The following is a 22,186-nucleotide window of genomic DNA, read 5'->3' on the forward strand; positions in this document are numbered from 1 at the left end:
ACCACTGATAATAAAGTTATGTATATTATATTGCATTTCTGTCAAGAGATCTTTTTAAAAGTTACACAATCCATCAGACAAAGCTTCGTATTTCAAGACACTTTAGTGGATCTTTAAAGTTTACATTGGGGCTTTAAATAATTGTCTAAGAAACAATCAGAGGACGTGTTTTTACGTTAAGCAAACACTTTTATTGTGAATTCATATAAAATCACTGACAACAGACACGCAATAGAAAAATAGCATATGTGCAAATGTTCTTGAGAGTACATGAAAGCAATGTCCAAGGGGTGTAATCTCAACAGTTACAATAAATGTAAAGCCTAAATACAGAACAAAAAGGAAAAACTATATAGTATAAATATTAGTATAAAGATGCATGCAAGACGAAAGAACAACTCTGGTCTATAAAAAGTCTAAAGTGATGCTCCTAAAGGGTTGTTGCGTTTAGTGGGTCATATTAAACTGATGTAATCTAGTTGTGGAAATTACATTTGGCTATTAAATGAAATAGTTTGTCCAGGTTGCATGAACGCATTAGATTTTATGCAACATATCCAGACACAGGATGCCAGTAAAACAATGAATACATTAGTTAATAAAGTAGTTATGTTAACCATTCACTCTTGTTATTGTTTGTTACTAATAGAAATGGCATGTTTTGTTAGCGTTGTGCTTAAGTTTCTCTATTGCTGTAGCCCAATAAAGATTTATATAGGATTTATGAGCCATACAGAAGAAGCAGCTAATGGCCAGAGTAATTCAAAACGCCATTAAATCAATAACAGCCTATTCAAGTCCATACTGAGCCTCCCAATAGACATGCTGGTGTCTCAATTCTATGCATCTAACAATAATACTGGTAAATACATTGAACAGTATAGCTTATTTCTACTAATTGTTCCGTTCAAAGTGCCTCTAATTTCAAAAACTAGTCACAAATCAATGTTTAATCTGAATAGTATTGACGTCTAGTACCAGTCATCAGGTCTGAAACCTACCTAGAAAAAGCTCTAGTCTTTTCACTCGTTGCTATTATTTGAGTTATTTAGGGCCAGAAAGTTCTGGTAATTGTGCAGCAATGATAAACATAGTCCTAAACATAGATAGTGTCATGCAATGTAATACCTTTTAATGTTTTGCTACTAGCCTAGTACCATGATAAACCACTAAATTTTGAGTTGGGCAGCTGGGGAAGATTCCTGTAAAGTAATAGTGTTTTTGTAGTGGCTTTGCGGCATCCAACCGCAGCTGTTGGTGTTGTTACCGAGGTCATTTCTCCAGGAGCTTGGCTAAGTTCTGTCGGAGGTCACTCAAATCATAGATCTTGACATCTAAAGTCTCGACGACTCTATGCACCTCACCCTCCACCCTGTTTCGGGCATCCAATGAGGAAGCTAAAGCCATCTCTGCTAACTGCACACGATTCTTCAACTCTGCATTCTTCTCCTCCAAGTCCTATTTCCAAGGCAAATGAGTTTTAGTTTACGTCATGTTAGAAAAATGAAGCTATAAATAATATTTATTAGTTAGATTTACCTGCACCCTTTTACTGGCCTCCTCTCGTTCTTTCTCCAGCTCTGTAATGTCTGGTTTCTTGCCCTGCAGAATCTTAATTTCCTGTATAATAATAATAATATTGACCGTAAACAAGTATTTTTATTAACATATTTATCTTAAAGGGTAAAGGTTGAATGATTTTAAGTGTGTTATGACATTGGACAGTGTACCTCATCTTTAGCTTTTAGTAGGGCTTCCATCTCTGCCAAAGACTGTGCGAGCTCCTCGCCCTCTCTATCCGGGCCTGGAACCACATTTTGAGCTTCCAGCTCTGCAACCTGAAACATAAAACCATCTATCTGTTCAAACCTCAACCCCCACTGTATAAAATCTGTGCGATGTTTAGAATGTGTCATGCTTTGTTATAATTTAGGGAAACCTGATCATACAACGCACATGTGATCAAATGTGTTCAAGCAGCCACATAAGACTACGTTCTCTCTGTCTATTGATCTAATCTGATGAAGCGAGCATAATGTTTTTACGTCGGACCTGATTCTAGCGCGAACCCACCGTGTTCAGCGCCATCTTTAGGCTTTTATTGATAAAACTGAAGCGGCTGCTCTCCGCCTCTGTCATTTTTGTTTCATTTGGGAACGTGTGAAAGTTGCGCAAGTTTATTTCATCAACTGCTTTGAAAAATCAGAGCAAGCTTTTAAGTCCGGTGCACACTGTGAGATTTCAGCCACGATTTAGCTTTCTGGGACAAACTTTGAAATTCTAAAAGATTTCTGATATCCTAGGCCAAAATCTGCCGTCTTTAATCGCTAGTCTGACACATTCACAGACAGCTGATTAATGGCAGTTGCGATCAAAATGATCCTCTGACAGAAATTTTGAGACACAATCCTGCTGTGTGACATCTCCCTACAACAACTGGCAGATCAAGAACCAATAAAAGCATAGAACTTGACGCAATTAGTGCGACAACAACAAACCAACGCAGACAAATGTCGAAAAGATCCAGGTGGACATACGCACTGGAAATAAAAATGCCAGGTACTCGTCTCCTTCATTTATTCTTCTTTTTATGCTCAAGACAAGCCACGATTAAAATTAACGCTAGATGTTGTTTTGGTTTGCTAGCCTTCGCTTCAGCATGTGTTTGCCTCATAAAGGGCTCGTTATAGTTGTAGACCGCTGGTAGGCAGTATCCACGCGCTTAACCATAGTAGCAGCGCGACCATCAAAGAAGAAGCTTGGCAAGTTAACCCAAAAACGAAGAAGAAACAGCAACTTGTTGTGTATGATTTGAGAAGACCAGCAATGATGGAAGTAAATAAACAGTGACTTTTGTTGCAGTTTGAGTTAAATCACTCCTCAACTTGGCTCAAACGGAAATACCTATGACACAGGTTTTTTTTACCTGACAGAAGGGGTTCTGGTGGAGCAATTCTGCACTTGCGGTCCGCGTAGATCTGACGCGCTGTTAAAAATTTTGCGAGGTGCACGTCAGGCTACACAGAGCTACACACAGGCTACAGATAACCTACAGCGTAGAGCTTATGCACGACTATAAATCGGGCTTAAGTCTTGAAAAGTGAAGCCTCTGGCTCTTTGATCACCCCCTGGCGGCTGGCTGCAGTACAAGTCATAAACCCCTCCCTCTCCATTCAAACAAATTGACCTCTTCTTTAAAAAAATTTTTTTTTTTATTTAACACTTCCAATAAAAGTTTCCGAAAGATGGTTTTGGTCCTTTCAGGTAGTTGTTATCACTATATATAGAAGTTATAGAAACGGGCCGTGTTGTTATGATTGGCGTGGTTGAAATGGGCGCGCAAGCGTTTGGGCAAAGGTTGATACCGCGGCTCCGCCTCCGGCTCCACGGATGATTTCTTCTGCGCATGTCTGGGCTCCAAACTCACCTTTTTATGTAACATGGCGGCGACCATGGTCGGACATTTTTGGCTTCAATTCATTACAATGGAGGGAGGCGACACTGTGTCATCCATCGTCTATGGTTCGCCCAGCCATCACCGATCGATGACGTAAAACTATGGACGATTTTTTAAAGTCTTTAAACTCCTACAGTCTGACATTGATGGAAACTGAGATCATTCAGTGTGACATGGACTTAATTACGATCTTGATCGCACAGTGTGGCAAGCAACAATCCTAAAGGACTATTGAAAATTACACATAGTATAATATTAGTTGCGTCAATTTAAGCGCGCCATTTTTTCTGCTCGTGTTTAAACGAAAGCAAACTGACCCGCCCACAGACTACCCCTTAAAAATTAATCAGTGGTCGAAAGTGGACAAAAAAGACGGATTAAAATACCAGGTGTAAACATGAATGTGTCCGTCTCATCCACTTGTAATCCAAATGACCAGGTATATAAACAGTCTCTGAGCTTTGCAGATCTTCAGAGGTCTCTAATTTACAGGTGACTTCACCCCCTTAATGAAAGTAAACCAGGCCATCCCCATACTGTGAAGTTCTAGCACCATCATGACGCAAAACTACATTTTTGTTTATGTTAGAAACTCAGTGGTCTCATTTTCCCAGCGGTCATTTGTCTTTTCTGTTCTGGGCAATGAATGCGCATTGTCTTTTCCTATAAATATCCTCTATGCAGTCCCCGTAGACCTGAACTACATATGTCACCTTCCTGATGTTCGGTTGAGCAGATCTTCGAAGCAATGTTCAGAATCATTTATGTATATTTATGTAAAACACTGAAGCGTGCCTAAGGGTAAATAGTTGGTTTGTGTGAGCAATTCTTCATTTGTGCAAGTTACAAAAACTGCCGTTCTTGGGAATAATGACACATCAAACAAAAACTAAACTTAAATGTTTTCATAGTCAAGTATGTTAGATAAATAGTCTGACCTGTTTGTTTGGAGGAGATATACCACATTCAGATGATATGTGACATAAGTAAGATTAATTCTGACTTAAACCTCATCTAGCAGGTATTGCGATACCAGAACATTTTGTTAAGCACAAAAGAAGATATTTTGATAAATGATGGTAACCACACACAGTTGATGGCATCCACTGACTTTCATACTAGGAAAAAAATACTATATGGACGACAACTGTGTAGTTACTATCATTAAAGGCGGGGTGCATGATTTTTGAAAAACACTTTGGAAAAGGGCGTCGGGCCGAGGACCAAAACACACTTGTAGCCAGTCAGCAGTAAAGTGCATGTCATCGTTGCCTGGAAGGCGTATGTGTGGGGCGGGTCTATCAAAAGAAGGTCCAGATTCTATTGGGGTAGGGGCGTGTTTGTTTAGGTGATTTTAGATGTAAACATTGGCTTTCAGAGGTCATGCACCCCGCCTTTAACATTTCTTAGCCAAAAGCAAGCACTGATGGTTCCTCACCTGCTCTCGGAGTCGATCTGTCTCCTCCTGATACTCAGCTAGTTGTTTTTTCCATTGTTCAATGCTGCCGCTAGCTTCGTGAAGAGCTGCTAACAACTTAGCGTTGCTTTCCCGGAGAGCGAAAAGCTCAGCCTCCGAGTTCATCTCACATATCGACCTGTGAACAAACAAACGTCTTGTATTCAGTTCAGTTATATTTAATTATTTCATCAAATTTCACATTTTGGTCCAAAGCAGCAGATGGTAAACACTGCACATATGGCTGAAATTTGTTGCTGCTATTAAGTAACAAAAACTTGAGTGTGTGCAAAGGATTCATTTCAGATTTTAATGTTCTATTTTAACTTGAAAGGTAAAGTGGGCTGACTTCCCACATACAAGCGCTGTGGCTCTTTGGTGATTTTCACATTGTTTTGTTTGTTTGGCTGGCATGTACTGATGAGAACTTGAATGGTCTGCTTTGAACCTGCTTGACAGCTGAACCTGTGGTGTTTAAAGCTTTATTTGAGTTGGGGATATTTTGTACAGAATGATGAAAACTCCAAAGCATCAAGATCCAGTTGCTAGAAACCACTCGGGCCAAGTAAACTCTTTATGAGAATATTCTTACAAATACAACTAGGGCTTTTTAATTCAAAGATATCTGTTGTAATTGGCCCCAAATTATAGCTGATTTATATTCATATCTTCAAAAACACAGACAACAAGCATTATACGCCCAATGTAATCATATCACTGTAAGAAATACAGCAATGCAGCATGAAGTTTAAACAAGTGATGGGCTGATACTAATTTTTTTATAACCGATACCAAATATTTGGATGCTTAAGTTGCCTGATAATTTGACGAACACCAAAATCTCTATTTTAAAAGTAGTATAGACATTTTATGCGTTTCAAACTAGCCAATTTCTCTTCTAGATAAATAGTAGAAATTAAATATTATGAATAGGGGGAGATCAAGTGTCCTCAAAGAAAACAACAAAGTGTGAGATGGCAATAAGATGGGTGTAAGGAAGATCTGAATGTTTTACCCTTCAGACAGCATCTTCCGCATCTGCTCTTTCTCAGTGGTCTGCTCCATATCAGCACTCTTGCTGCGAAACAGCTTGTCCTCAGTAGACCCATTGACATCGAGAAGTGGAGGAGCCTGTATTACAGACGTAAATGGATCAGTCAGACCATGACCGACAATCCATTGCTAACAAAAGATTTAACATATTAAGGAAGCACACTTTATTAGTAATAAGGGTGTCACGATTTCGATATTAAATTTAAATAGATTTAAATTAAGTCACAACCTCGGACTTCCAATTAAAAAATGGAATCGTCGATGCTGCCACGCCCCCATGTCACATCCAATCGGCTTGCCAAGCAAAAAAAAAAAAAACACGTGTTGAGTGCTGCGAGTCAACCTCCTCTAAATCGCTAGCTACAGCCAGTCAAAAGATAACATGGCAGATGCAGGAGACACCACACAAGCTGCTCTTTACATGGGAAACCAAAAACAGTAATCGAATCGAGGATTTGGAGAATCGTTATGCCCCTAATTAGTAATAATATCAGTTCTGTCATCAGTTCAAGAACTTCCGACATCAATGTGACTTAAGCAAATAATATCCAACTAAAAAAGAAAACTTTTTTCAGAGCAAATATTTAAACTGTGTGTAAATAACCTCTGTAAATAAACTATCTGCAAATAACCTGGCATTACATTACATAATAGTTGTCATAATTTTGTACTATATCACACACAATGTATATAGTATATTTGAAGAGCTCACAAGCAAAAGCTGTTAAATGCCACCTGCGTAAAATAAAATAAAATTGACTGACTGCGATCGGCATGTACTGTAGTATATGTGCATAAAATAGTTTCACTTTAAATCTGCTTAATTCTGGCATCAGGTCATTTAGAAACACCGGTTTGTTCGCAGAATCCATTAAACACCATAACGATTTTATAGTAAAGTCCTTTAAGTGAATGGAAGACGAATTGGATGAACGACAGCGCATGTACATCAAGGTGCAAAAGTTTTTACCTGCTTAAAGGTGCAAGGTGTAACTTTTTTGAGGATCTCTTGACAGAAATGCAATATAATTTACATAACTACATTATTAGTGGTGTATAAAAACCTTACATAATGAACCGTATGGTTTTTATTACCTTACACTTACATGGAAGTCGCCATCATGTTTCTAACGCAGTTCCCTACATTGTCTCAGACGACGACATGTCTGTCATGTAGCAACTACCGTAGCTTGTCAATGAGTTTCGAAATTTAGGTTGGTTGCAACTCGCAAACTCACCACTAGATGCTGCTAAAAAGCCAATACTGGACCTTTAAAGAAGGTTTACCGCAGGGGTGTCCAATCCTGCTCCTGGCGATCAACTATCCTGCAGAGTTCAACTCTAATTAAACACACCTGCCTTCAATTTTCAAGTAATCTTGAAGTCCTTGATTAGCTGCTTTAGGTGTATTTGATTTGGAGCTAAACTTTTCAGGACAGTCGATCGCCAGGAGCAGGATTGGACACCCCTGGTTTACAGAATAGGATATAGACTACATTTTTAAGCCTTTTACATTTATTCAGAAAGGACAGTGAGGAGTGACTGGAGACTTTTTTTAGAAGTAGAGATTTTTGTATGTACTTAGAGGCTTTTGCAGCAAAATTGGTTAAATACCAATTAAATGACTAAAGTGACATTTGTGAAAACAAGGCATTTCAATTACTGACTAATAAATAACATTTACTTTACCTTTAAAGTAAAACTGCTGAACTTATACATATGAGCCTTATAAAGAAAATGCTAATTTACAAGAAAACATATTCCAGACTCAATGAAAGGGTTTGCATCTGAGCTCTTTATAGTTTGTTAGTTTTTACACTGTGTTGCTATGTACTGTATACAGCACAGAAAAAAACAAAATTTCTTTGAACATGACATTCTTAGTCAATTTCTTTAAAAAAGAAAACCTTGAGCAGTCTGTAGCACATTGAGTACAAGACAACCACGGAGCTGAAAACAAATCAGTTTATTTCAACCTGCTTTTCATCTAGGCTTAAAGGGATAGTTCACTTTAAAATGAACATTTTGTCACAAATGAAGATATTTAAAGAAATGATGATTAACACACAGCAGATAGTGACCATTGACTTCCATAGTAGTAAAAAAATTGAAAGTATTGTGATAAATGATGAAGAAAATATTTTGATAAATAATGTAAGCACACAGTTGACGGTACCCATTAAATTCCACCATATTTTTTATTCCTACTATGGAAGTCAATGGTCACTATCTGCTGTGCGTTTACCATCATTTCTCAAAATATCTTCTTTTGTGTTCATCAGAAAAAAGAAATTCATACAGGTTTAGAACAACATGAGGATGAGTAAATGATGACAAATTTTTCAACTTATCCCTTTAACCTGAACAGTACTAAAAAAACTGTTTTTCTTACTCTGTATATCCCAGCAAACACCGACTTGGTTTTTAACTGTACTGTGGTGAAGAGCAATACACCCATGCACTCAGAACAGCTTGTATAATTCAGCAATCTCAAACTCGGTATTCCCCACAGAAAGTTGCTCCATTTCAAATCCGACAGCTCAGCCCGATGGCTTGTTTGCCTTCTCTATAGCTGAGAGATGAAGCTCTCTGTGTATATATTTTAAAAAAGCAGAAAGATTCAAAGAGAAGCCAACTTCACTGCACAGTCGATAGCTTGAAAGCTTGAATTCTTTAATAATGCATCTTGCAGATTTCTGCATTTTAAATGAGGGATCACAGATCCCTCAAGCGTGCTCCTTCATCATGAACTAAAACTGCTTCACAGACCAACGAAACAGATATTGGACGACATTGCAACATTGTAAGAAAGAGCTTTAATTAATTTTATTATTGACTTCAGTAAAATATTACTTGATAAGTCCAATTTTCTTTCAGAGTTGACGAGGAAAATGGCTCTGCTGCTTGACATTACATTTTTTCGTCATGAACATAGATCTGCATTTAAAACCATCGGCCAACGAGTTAATAAACTGATCATTACAACAAAGCCCGTATGGCATTGTTCTTGCCTTTTATTCACATAGGGGATGTTCAGGGACTGATCCCAGCAATATTACCAGGTCCATATTCCCAGATCGATTAAGGGATCAATTCTGGGACGTGTTTGCTTTCAATCAAAAGGCACTCTTGCAATTTTATGGAATTTTATGAGATAGGCGCTTTTTGTTTTTATTAATCTGCTTTTAGTTTACATCACAGCCGTGAAACTCTGCTACTGGTTATTAGCAGTCATAAGTAGTGGTATTAGTGGGACATTCTTTTCCTTAGAGCTTTTTTTGGACAAAATGCATCAAATGTTTTGTCTGTTCTTCCTGAGTCACTTATACATTTTAAATTTATATATCTGCTACAAGGCAATTTAGTCAATAGGCTAGCCTTCAGTGAGGAGGATGTGAAGAGAGCATTGCAATGCTGAAGTCTTCCTAAAAAAAGGCTTAGAACTGCACCAGCTCTGTGTCAAGTGGAGAACTGCAGTGGGCTGCAAGTATGCCAATCCACGTGAAAATAGATACATGTGGTAGAGTCGACGGCTTCCTGTACCTGAGACAGCTTAATAAAACACAGTCCAATCACCACAATGAAGAGAAAGAATAATAACGTTTTTATACAAATCTAACTATCATTAAAAGATGATTAACATATAAATTATCTGTAAATGGGTGGTGCTTGGCCAAATGCAATGATTGTTTTACTTTCTGTCTCCTGAGATGTATGTGTTAATGATTGCTTGGCGCCCAAGAAAGTGGCTAAAAGACGGTTTCTGTATAAATGTTAACTTTATTTTCACTTTCAGCAACTTTCAATTGCATTTCTAGTAAGTAATTGGTATCATATTTTTTAAATATTCGATTAGTTATCACCAAAGTGCACGCTATTTATATTTCAAATGTAATTCCGTTATGCTGCTTCTGAAACTTGTTTCCCGGAGGTGCCTTAAAGGAATAGTCCACCTCAGATTAAAAATTGGCTCATATTTTTACTTACCCTCAAGCCACCCTAGGTGAATATGACTTCCTTTCTTAAGCCAAACACATTTAGAGTTATATTATATAATATCCTGGTTCTTCTCAGCTTAGTAATGGCACTAAATAGTGGCTGCCTGTTTAAAACTCATCCATCACCAGAAAAAGGAATCAAGTGCTGAGTTAAATCTTCTGGCAACACCGCATTGAAGACGAGAGTGTATGCAGATTACTTTCAGAAGGCCTTTGTTTATCCCCCTGGAGCCATTTGGAATACTTTTGTGAAGGATAAATGCATTTTTTGGACTTGAAGGGGGTGGACCCCATTAACTTTTTACCAACTGAAAGATCTAAGATATTTTATAAAATAACTGGCTTGGTGTTAAGTAAATGGCTATAATATTATATTTGGCCAGTATAATATAATTTTTGGCCAAACTATCCCTTTAACAAACGTGCGGGTTCATAGGCGTCATTTCTTTTTCCGCTAGTGGTAGCTCGTCATAACATCAAGCAATACTTAGCAGATGCTCTGGAGTGCCCAAGGGCTTAGAAAAGAAGGAAAGTGGTGTGGTTGCATTTTTCACATGGTTTTAGACGCGAAATTTGAAGCGCCCCTTATTTAGCTTATTCATTAAAGCACTATAGATATTGCAACTCGCGAGATCCACAAATCAGAGAGGCTCCCGAATTTCAAAAGCGTTTTTGATTTAAATGAATTGAGAATATGCCCTTGGCCATCACGAGATCGGCACATATGTGCTTGTTTATTGTAGCACTTCCATCCATGAAACAACAAACGGTTCAAGTGAGGAACCTATTGGGGTTATAATGATTCTGATGACGTACTGGTAGTGCAGATTGATACTTCTTTGCAACCTTGACCAAGAGACAACATCTTGCCTCAATAGTTACGTTTACATGCAACCAAATAATCAGTTTTTAATCGTATTGATGGCTCAATCCTATTGAAAAGCCTTCATGTTAACACCTTAATCAATAGACCAGTTCAGGTGATGTAGACAACACTGGTCCAGAAACACTTCCTGTTACAGTTTGTAACACTTATTTTTTTATTTTAAATATATTATTATATTTAAGATGTTTGTTTAACTTCAGTTAATTCAGGTTTATATGTTCTGTTGGTTTATTTTATCCCAACGTTTATCTAGTGTTAAAAAACGGAAACAGGAGGTGCTTCTGGACCAGTGTTGTTTGCGTCTTTTGAACTGGTCTATACAATTGAGGACGATCGGATGCAAATTTGGATCATATAGAAGGGGGTGGTGTACTCCGATCTGTGATCCGATCCGCAGGAGAAAAGTACGCATGTAAACGTGTGAATCGTAGTATTTTCTCAATCTGATGCAAAAAATACATTGTGCATATGCGCAGAACATTTGTTCTCAAGTTTAAACTCTTATAGTTTTGAACTCTTGTTCTTATATTAAACTCTTATAGTTTTGAATGTCCATTTGGGATGGTTCTAATATGCGAAACTGGTAACCCTGGTTGTGCGCTTGCGCAGACGTTCGGTTCGGATTCTATAGAATGTACATGTAAACAAACATTTAAATCAGATTGCAATCTTTAGGGTGCATGTAAACTGTATCGTCGTAACCTTCAATCGTATTAAATTCAATTGAATTGATTGACAAAATTTTGTGTAAACATAGCCATTGTTCCGCCTCTAAGACAGTGGGTCATCTCTGATATCAGTTGCCTCGCCTTGCAAATAGCGCACTAACACTTACTGTGGGTTCACACCAGATGCAAGTTCAACGATTTGCGCAAGTAGATTCCATACAAAGTCAATGCAAAGACGCGATCAGATGCGTCCTCGCATGGGGCGATGCGAATGACGCAATATGGGCAGCGTGTTTGCCGCGAAAACAAGCGCTATTCGCCTTAAAATCGTCTTTGCCCAAGTTGAAAATATTAAATAAGTTAAATGCCACGAGTAATCTAAAGTGAGTAACGTTATGCCCCGCGTATGGTGTGTACGTAGCATTAGTCTTCTGGCCGTTTGTGTTCACACAAACTTATAGACATCTCGCTGGGCAACATGGTTCATTTTTTTTTCATAGTTTGTGACGTACACACTACCGCAGGTGGCACATCCGCACCGCAATGATGCACCACCTCTGTGGTGTGGTGGTCATGACAACCGTCAGCCCTATTAAGTAATAACCAATAAAAACACCTCAACAACCACCTAAAAATCAATAAAAACACCTCAGCAACCACATAACCACCAATTATAACACCTCAACAACCCCTAACAACCAATCAGCAACCAAATAACCAATTATAGCACCTGAGCAACCACCTAGCGCTTCAGAAAAAGCACAAATCTAATTTTCTAGAATGTCATTGAATGCTATAGCGTTCCTTGAAGAAATTACTTGTACAGTCAATAAAAAAGTCAACCCACAAACATTTGGGTATAGAGCATATGAGAGGCATTCATGAATGTTTAATAGTGAAAATATGCTGGTACACAAGCAAACATCAAAGATCTGTCCAAAAAGCTTTTAAATCAGACTCAATACAGAGCTTCAGCAATCATTCTGGTTTCACAGAAGACCATCTGAAAGATTTTATACATTTATAAGTGCAGCATTCTTTAGAGCACATTGTTGCCGTTTCAAAGTCTGAACGCCCAGGTTTGGTTTAAATAATGAATAAGTGTCACTCAGTGACCTGTTTCATATAGGTCTAGAGAGATACATTTGAACTCGAAAGAGCTTATGGATCTCATGGGAGGAGTTTGGTTCCAAAACGCAATAAATCCATTTTGACTAATTTCGGTAAAAACGTGTTTTCTATACTATATAAGTGAAAAGATGAAAACCACTATATTATGTTACAAACTTTTACATAGCATCTTTTTTTTAATAACATTAAACATTTAAATCCATCATTTGATTTTCAAAGATTTATTATAAAACTGATTATTTTTACTTTTTTTGCAGCGATCAGCTGTAAGATGTTTTTGTCCTGCTAGATTTTCATTGACTTTGAGTAAAATAATGGAAAGTGTTTCATAAGATCCCCTGGGGTCAATGTGTTAGCATGACAGAAGCTTGATGCTGTCGGGAGAACAAGCAACAGCCGGCATTTTTCCGTCTCCCGAGTGCCTCTCACGTAAATTATTCGATTTTGATGGCTTACGTTTCTTCCCCGCCAAAGAAAACCACCACAGGTTTATCAATGCCATCAAAGTATTATTTTGTTTTTGTTTGTTTGTTGATCATGAAGTACAAAGTAGATGAGGAAAACTAGGATTGTGTATTCAAAGCGCCGCCATTATCGTTTACAGTGATTTGTTGAGCGGATTTATTGCATTCTGCAGAGAAGGAGGACTGGCGTTTATCGCATTTTGGGAAAAAGGGGAGAAAAGATGACAGAATAACACGGCGGATATCAGATTTTGCACAAAATTAAGAACTTACTTTTTAATACTGACCAGACACAATACTGATTTTGCCGGTAAAGGCGTTTATCGCGTTTTGGAACCAAACTTTTCAATTCTTGTTTCTTTTTTAAAGTCAGACATAAGACATAATCTGAACTTGTTAAACCTGAACATGGGCTACAACCAGTGTCACCTCCTGGCATGTGAAGACTTGTACACACATACACGCTTCACAAGCATTCAGCAAAGCAATAAACACTGATGAACACAATAAAACATTCTCCTACAGGATCAATTTGGTCTTCCAAGCAAAGCCATGACATAATGTCTTATTTTCATGAGCAATTAACGACTATATTGATCCCAACGTAACAGTTTTTGTCTTTCTAATCAGAATGCTGTAACCAAATACTGCTGAGCGGTTGCAGAAATGCCATTACATTCTACATAAGCACTTAGTTTCATATTCACATCCTGACACACTGTACCAAGCAAAAGGACAGCTGCATTAGGTGTCATATCACCAAATGCCAAACCATCCTCAGCTCTATTGTTAGTGCAGTTATCATGGCATATTATCTAAACTGAGCAGCTGAGATATTATGACACAAGTTATTACACGTCTAAGTTATAATCATTACACTTCACCACTATGTTGTTGTCAGTCACACAGATAACAGTTGATGTTCTGCTCAAATCATTTTTAAGCTACGATTTACCTGAGGAGCCGTGATGTTTAAAGCAGGACTCAACAACTCGAACTTCTCCTGCGATTTATCCCGGACGAGCCGCGCTGCCTCCTTCAGCTCTTTAAACTGCTCAGAAAACTGCACAGACAATAACAAACACACAATTAATACAAACAATGAGTTTTAAACTTAATAAACTTCAAATTTAAACTTAATAATCTTTTTTAATCAGAGGCTGCAGCCTGCTATTATGTTTTTCATCACAATACGTGATGTCAAATGGTTGCAATAAAACCTGTTCTATTAACACTACAGGGGGTAAATGTGTTAAACAAGTCTTCAATCAGTAGATTATAAAATTATGTGAAACAGAAAATTAGAGTTATTAACGCACACAGACAGCAGGTGTCAGTGCAAATTTTGGGCTACAAACCTAGCTGCCGACCCCCCGATGTTCTCGACAGTTTTTCAGAGAAAGACGTGATGACAGAGAAAGACAATGTGGATGATGATGCCGAAGGTAATGCTGACTTAAACGTTCCAAGGTGTCTGGAAAGCCAGTCAAGTACACTTGTCTTTTGCATCAAGAGCTCCGCGTGCTTCTTGTCATCATATTATTCTGTAATCACATGCACTAACGCATGCACGCACGCACCATAATAACGAACCATCAAGAGGCGCGAATGTATGCGTGTGTTCGTCAGGGTGATGGTTTGCGTGGCTGCGTACGTTAACGCGTTACAGAATAATATAATACAAGCAAACATTTTGACACAAACGTAACTTTATACTGAAATCGCGAGACAGCATTTCAGCTCGACGAGAATTCCTGTAACGCTTTTATACACTCCTTATATTTACATAGTCAAAGCCATATCTATGGTCAAAGCAGCAAGCAAATGTCTTCGGTCTCCACTCGCATCTGCAGCTGGCTCTCAACCACACTTCAAAGACCCGCCCCATCCTACTTCTGATTGGCTAGTTTGTTAGAGTGAAATATGTGTGGCTCTCATACTATTTGTAGGCGAACGCATGTAATTAAACTGATTTTTTTTACATTCGTCCCCAACGGCGCACGCCGGAAATCCGGCACGGTGCCGGAAAACTTTAAGCCCTGCGTCATTGTTTACTACTTTGTACCTTTTGCATATCGTTAACATGTACTAATACACACTTACACACCAAAGGAAATGTAAAAAAAAGTGAATCAGAAAATAGGTGCTCTTTAATGTGTTGCTTTCAATGAGTTTTAGTAGTTGAAGGCAAATACAAAGTATTAAAGCATACAAGTATTAATAGTCGGGGTACGGTTTACTGATCAAGAAAATTAGCCTACAATTTACCCACCTTAATACCTAACCTATAAAATATTTATTTCGAAGCGTTTGCGAGAGTAACTATTTGTATTTTGAGAGTATTTCGCAATCAGTACTGTTTGAACGTAAACACGTCTGGATTAAAAATAGTTCTATGTCAGTACGTAAGACGATCATTAGTTCCCGATCATTTGTTTCATCACGATGCATATGACAACTCGTCATGAGACATGCACAACGCAAAACGGCAGCAATTTTTTACAACAGTGTGTTATATTTGTAGGTGAAATTTAACATACATTTTGAATTTGGTGCCTATTTGACCGAGAAAATATGTGTTTGTAGTCTCACTCCCTCAACAAAGATATTGGACTTCCTTCTTTCAATGATGCAAAATGATGATTTTTACATCATTGTAAGAAGGAAATGCAACACTGAAATCTGTATTTCTCCTGTCTCGGCGGCAACTGAGAAAATTATGCATGACCATTCAAAAACATGTCTGGGGTTCTAACTATACAAAGCTTAATGCAAATGGGTGAAGTGTCCCTTTAAGCGCTATATGCAACTTCCATTGTAGCGCTGTTGTTTTTTTAAAGGGGTCATAGTGTGAAAATCTGACTTTTCCATGCGTAAGTGCTATAATTGGGTCCCCAGTGCTTCTATCAACCTAGAAAACGTGAAAAAGATCAACCCAGTAACTTTGTTTGGTGAAACCATTCTCTGTAAGCATGTGAAAAATTAGGTCGTTCAGATTTCGCCTGTTTTGTGAGGTAGGTAGGAAGGCGAATTACAATAATACCGCCCCTTTATCTGCACTATCCAACCACAGTACTGCCATTTAGTGCAGAGAGAAAGAAGGAAAAAATAATTGACAGCACAATTAAGTTTCAATTACAACAAACTACCATCATTGTGATCAGTGTTTGCATTTTATCAGCTCATTTGCATTTTAAAGAAAACACCCAAAAATGGCACACTTTTGCTCAGGCCTACAAAGTGTCAATTTTAACATGCTATAATAAATTATCTGTGGAGTATTTTGAGCTAACACTTCACAAACACACTCTGGGGACACAAACGATTTATTTTACATTTCAAAAAAAATCTCATAATCTGACCCCTTTAAACGGAAGTCTGAATTATCGTCCCTGTAGGGGTGGGCGATAAATCACCCGCGATTATCATGCGTATCTCATCCACAAAGCCGGTTTCGTGATTAGGCAAAATCACGTTTATAATCGTGGACAAATCACCTCTGATATTGTATGCGATTTTGCCGAGCTACTCAGTGAAATACGGCTCTGTGCAGTAAATGCCGCTCTATCTGAAAGCAGGTGATGGCGATTTACTACTAATCATGAAACCGGCTTTACTGATAAGATAAGCATGAGAATCGCAGGCGATTTATCGCCAACCCCTACGTCAGTGGCATTGAATCAAGCCGCGTTCACCTGTTGTAGCTGCAGCTCTGTGGCAAATCCCAGGCCGTAAACTGTGTTCGCCCTGCTGTCTGCCCACTGGCCGAACTTCTGGGATGTTTTCGTAAAGGTCATATTTGGTGTAATTGTGCTGTTTATAATGGCCTGTATTAACAGAAAATTACAGAAAACGTATCTCAAAAAATGAACGAATTTGAGTTGATATTAGATTCCCCATAGATGTGGCCTCTCACCTTAGTGCCCCCTACGCTGATGATGCGATACACGCTCCTGCCGACATCATAGAAGAACGAGACGGTGACGGCGTGTTTGCTGGCCGGTATCCAATTACGTTTAGTGGCTGGGTCGATCTGGAAAACGTGCGCCTTGATGCTGAGTAGTGGCTGCTCCCTTTGAGGAAAAATATTTATGACACACGTTGCATTATTCAATTCAGCATTAGGATGCCACCAGTTCCATCATTCTTTGGCTGATGGAGCATTATTACTGTACATCAGGTGTATGATCACAGAAACAGTAGAGCTCATGAGGAGCACCTAATACAAGGTCAAGTGTGGGACATCACAGGCAGATGTGATTATGAAGGATTACGGCTATTGTGAAGGGCTGAAGAATGGTTCTGGCTGGTTTGCCGACACTTCATCACATTGTCTTGATACTAAATCAACCTAAGACAGTGATAAGCTTGTTTCATGTTGTCTCAAAATGGATATAGCTCATCATGGCTAGTAATTAAGTTGCCACCTGTGACCATGACAGGCAACAAAACCATTTGTTGATTGCTTGGTTTTATAGAGACTCAAAGTCTCAAACAAACCTTCAGACTAGGAATGCATAACGATTAATTGCGATTAATCTATAGCAGAATAAAAGTTTTTGATTACATTATATATGCGTGTGTGTGTGTGTGTGTGTGTGTGTGTGTGTGTGTGAACTGTGTATAATAACTTTGTATAAATATGCACACATGCATGTATAATTTTAAGAGACAAAAATATATTTATATATTAAAGGTGCAATGTGTACATTTTACAGAGGTTGTGAATTGCAACCATCGGCTCAGTCCACTGCTCACCCCAGGCTTTTGAAACGCATAGAGAAGCTACTGTAGCCACCACCGGACAAACAGGTCATCATCGGAGACAACTTAGTAAACAATTGTCCGTTGAGGGCTTCTGTAGAAACATGGTGGCCCAAAATGGCGACTTCCATGTAAGGGGACCCTCTGTGTATGTAGATAAAAACATCTCATTCTAAGGTAATAAACACATAACCGTTCATTATGAAAGGTCATTATACACCTTTGATAAAATAGTTTTGTATATTATATTGCATTTCTGTCAAGAGATCCTTCTAAAAATTACACACTGCAGCTTTAAGTAATAATATCAATTAATATAAATTATACATAAATATAAAATGTATATACAAAAGTAAACATTTCTTAAATATATACATGCGTGTGCATTTATTTATACAAAGTTATTATACATAGTTCACACACACACATATATGATGTAAACAAAACTTTTATTCTGCTATAGATTAATCGTTATGCCTCCCTACTTCAGACACCTTAGGGCCTAGGAGATGCGCATCACAAGGCCGTAACATTCTGCATGCTCTAATACTTCAATTCAAACACTTCTTCCTAGCTTGCTTTGCAAGCTCAATTAGAAAGTTCACAATGTTGTCATATCAAAATGCAATTCATTACGCAATTCAAGTACACATTGCATTCTCAGTCTTGGAAAAAATCCCATAGTGCGTGTGAAGGTAACTCAATCGCTACATAGAGTACTGAGGTTTATCTAAGCAAAGCATCCAAGCACGCAGTTGCCAAGTATTGTCCAAGCATTACATTTGACACTTAATGTATTACGATTATTACACGTTAGATAAATCTCGAATATGGAATGCAAATAATCTGTTTTTGCATGTAAAGTGCCAAGTCGGTGAATCACTGGGAATACTGCGAATTAGATCTTAGCACTACTGGACCCACCTGTAGTGCTGTAACTCCGCCTCTGCAAAATTGCAAAATCTTGCGCTTTTCCTCTACGTCCTACACACCATTATCACTGAAATTGACAAATTTGGAGCGTTCTCAGGCATAGTGTAAACTCGGATATGTGCACCATAACACCTCTTTATCCCTTTTCCCTGCCAGCATGGCAGACACTGCCAAAACGTAATGGGCTGATGCTAATGGCAAGTGATCAAGTGAGTACATCTCATAATCTCTCCTTGAATTTCACCCTTCTGTCCAAGGAGGTGATCAGATTTATATCAGGCTTGGCTCTGACACATCAGCCCTCTCCTGTGTCATCACAGCGTTGTGGCTCCATAGCAAAATCTGAGCCCATCCCTACATCCTGAATTAAACCCCCTAGACACCAAAGTGACATTTTGCAAGGTTATTTGGGACAGAACAACTCAGAAAAGGCAATGCAGGTGCAGAAACTGTTTATTAAGCACTTTTGGTACAAATACATTCGCACAGCTTTTCCAAGGTCTCTTATTCACCAGACTGAGTCTGTTTGATTGTTCCCAAATGCACAGCTGAACAAGAACAACGTCTTTTTACATCTTGAATATGGACAAATCTGGCAAATCCTCAAACTAGTAGAGACATCATAATGTCATAAAACAATAAAGGGACTCACTACTAAAAGACACTGCCAGTCTTCTATTTCTCCTAAAGTCACCTGCTGGGTAATAGCACACAGTACTGTAATTTCACATCTGGCTTATGTGATCCTCAGACCCAATTATCAGTAAATGTGTAGTAGCAACACAATGTATTGCACTTTGAGCTCTTTTCAGTTCACTTTCCCACCTCTGCAGAAAAAGGGGATCTGAATCCAGACTTTATGGCAGCCGTATACTCAAATGAATCAAACGTGTTATGATGATTTGATGAAGTGATCATTCTTGTCTCAAGAGACAACATGTTGAATTCTACAAGTTGTAGGTCGTTTTGCATAAAAACATCTGCTAACTGAATAAATGCAAATTTGTTCTAATATAAAGCTTATTTCTATAAATACTACGTTGAAATGCACCAGAGGTCTGCACGATAAAGACTAACACTATACCAAGTTAGGGATGCATATCAATTAATCGCGGTTAATCTATAGCAGAATGGAGGTTTTTGTTTGCATCATATATGTGTGTGAGCTGTGTATGATAATTGTGTATATATAAATATGCACACATGCATGTAGAATTTTAAGAAAAAAATATATTTATATACTAAGTATTTATATTTATATATAATATAAATTATACATAAATATACAAATGTATATACATATGTAAACATTGCTTAAATATATACATGCATGTGTGTGCATTTAACTATACAAAGTTATTATACACAGTACACACACATATATGATGTAAACAAAAACTTTTATTCTGCTATAGATTAATCGCGATTAATTGATATGCATCCCTATACCAAGTATACCCAACTTGAATACTACACATATTTGCAGATTTTCAAGGTGATTCTTCTCTGTAATGCGAAAGGTTATTCACAAGATAAATGAGGGTTTTGAAGATAAAACGTTTCTGGAGGTCGTAATGTTAGTGGTTCAAAAGCAGGAGTTATGTGCTTTTAGCAAATGTTTATATGGAAAATCTGGCAAATGGTCGCTTAAATAACGTCGCAGTGCATTTTGGTCTGGAAAGCCTTGACTAAAAGAGCAGTAAGGTTATTTTACAACACAAAACCACAAATAATTTTTTACAGATGTTTGAAATTAGAAAAGATGGTATGAACAGAACAGTGTTTCAAATCCAGAAGATCCCTATCTAGTCAGCATTACCGGCGCGTGCAGCGTATTTTTGGACACGACTTTAGACATTTTGGTTGACTTTGTTGATATTTTAGGGACCAAAAATGCTGCCTAGTTAGGTAGCTCACTAGATGTTGGGACACCGCTGGTAAGTTATCTGAGCTCACATTCGCCCTTTGCAAACTAACGTAACTTATCCCGTCCAAACGCGAACCTAAACTGAAGTCACACTGAATTGACAACAACTGTTAGCTTTAAACACTTGTGTTAAATGTGAAAAAATAACTAACTTAGTTAAATCGCGCCGTTTAACACCAAATCGTCGTCGTATTTCTGAACATTTGTAGTAAAAGCTGTTGTGAAAGTGAACTCCCCCATTTTGCACACAAGTCTGTCAGTTAGTTAATTCTTAGCACTCCAGTTTTATATCTTCTCCAACTGATCCACAGATGGCTCGTGTTTCGTCCGATATGTCCCGTTTGTACGGCGATAGTCAGACAGCAACGCAGCTGTCAGAACAGTTGTTTGGCTTTCTTTGCTCCGTTATGGAGTGTTTTTATGGAAATGGAGATCTCCTTTGTCTAGTGTCCCTGCTGTCTGTCGGTTTCTCGCCCTCATAGTCCTTTTAGTTTCTCAGCAACGGTAGCTTCCTCAGCTGCTCAAAGACACGAAGTAAACATGCAATTCTGATGTTACATTTTGTAGAGTCCTCATAGTAATTTTCCTCAAGTAATGTGCACCCCCGAATACTACGGTGTTCACTTACACTGACCCACTCCACTCCCTCGTGCTAATGTAATCTGCTTCCCCCTATTGGCCACTGACCGCACGCGCTAGTACCTTGTTCGCGTGTATTGTAAAAACCTTATTTTCATAAACTCTCTCATTTATGAGAGAAATTGCGTATGGTTTGTAAGTGCGCTGTAAACAATGTAACAACTTTAAATTTGTTTTGTAGCAACAGTTACTGTGTAACTACAGCTTGATAAGCGGATTTATGGTTACCATAGCAACTTAAAGGCTCTACTAGGTCATTTCACTGAAGCAATAATCTTGATCCATTATTGTACTCTATTTTAAATTATTTATTACTCTTTTTTAAAATTATGTACACAGTGTCAAGTCGTTTTTAAATAAAGGGGTAAAGATTTTTATTTATTTGTGGACAATTAGAGTACTAAACGTTAATGTGAACTCATACAGTTACTGTTGTGAAAGACAGGGAGCGCTGCACTGCACTTAATTGTATTATGTATGGACCTTCAACGTGGTGGGTCCTCCAAATATTGTTTGAATTCAAAATAATTATTTGAGGGGAAATTAGGCATAAAACAAAAATGCATTAATAGGCTAATAACAGAAATTAAAAAACTTGATTAAAATAAAGGTTCCCCCCTTAAAATCTATTCAGTAAATAAAAAAAAATACTAGAAAAAAATGATCATTTTGTATATTTGTAACATAACAACAAAGTATATAAATCAAGTCTTAATTTGATGGGCTCCTTGCTCATCCTCTCTGTCCATTCAGGGGCCTCAGTCTGAAAAAATATTTAAAAGTGCACAATATTACAAACAATATATTGGT

The 22,186-nt window shown here is 38.0% G+C and overlaps 1 protein-coding gene across 1 annotated transcript; it reads right to left on the reverse strand.

Moving 5' to 3' along the window:
• Positions 1-168: 168 nt before the first annotated feature.
• Positions 169-21,530, reverse strand: homer3b (homer scaffold protein 3b). Its single transcript, XM_073875916.1, has 9 exons — positions 20,969-21,530; positions 17,030-17,182; positions 16,809-16,940; positions 14,069-14,176; positions 5,929-6,044; positions 4,896-5,052; positions 1,731-1,838; positions 1,540-1,620; positions 169-1,458 (listed from the first exon to the last, which is right to left on the reverse strand). Exons 1-9 carry the CDS (start codon positions 20,975-20,977, stop codon positions 1,273-1,275), a joined length of 1,050 nt encoding a protein of 349 aa, XP_073732017.1. The 5' UTR covers positions 20,978-21,530; the 3' UTR covers positions 169-1,272.
• Between the last annotated feature and the right edge of the window lie 656 nt (positions 21,531-22,186).

This window comes from Misgurnus anguillicaudatus, chromosome 14 (assembly GCF_027580225.2).
Source record: "Misgurnus anguillicaudatus chromosome 14, ASM2758022v2, whole genome shotgun sequence".
In the NCBI taxonomy this organism is placed as follows: domain Eukaryota; kingdom Metazoa; phylum Chordata; class Actinopteri; order Cypriniformes; family Cobitidae; genus Misgurnus; species Misgurnus anguillicaudatus.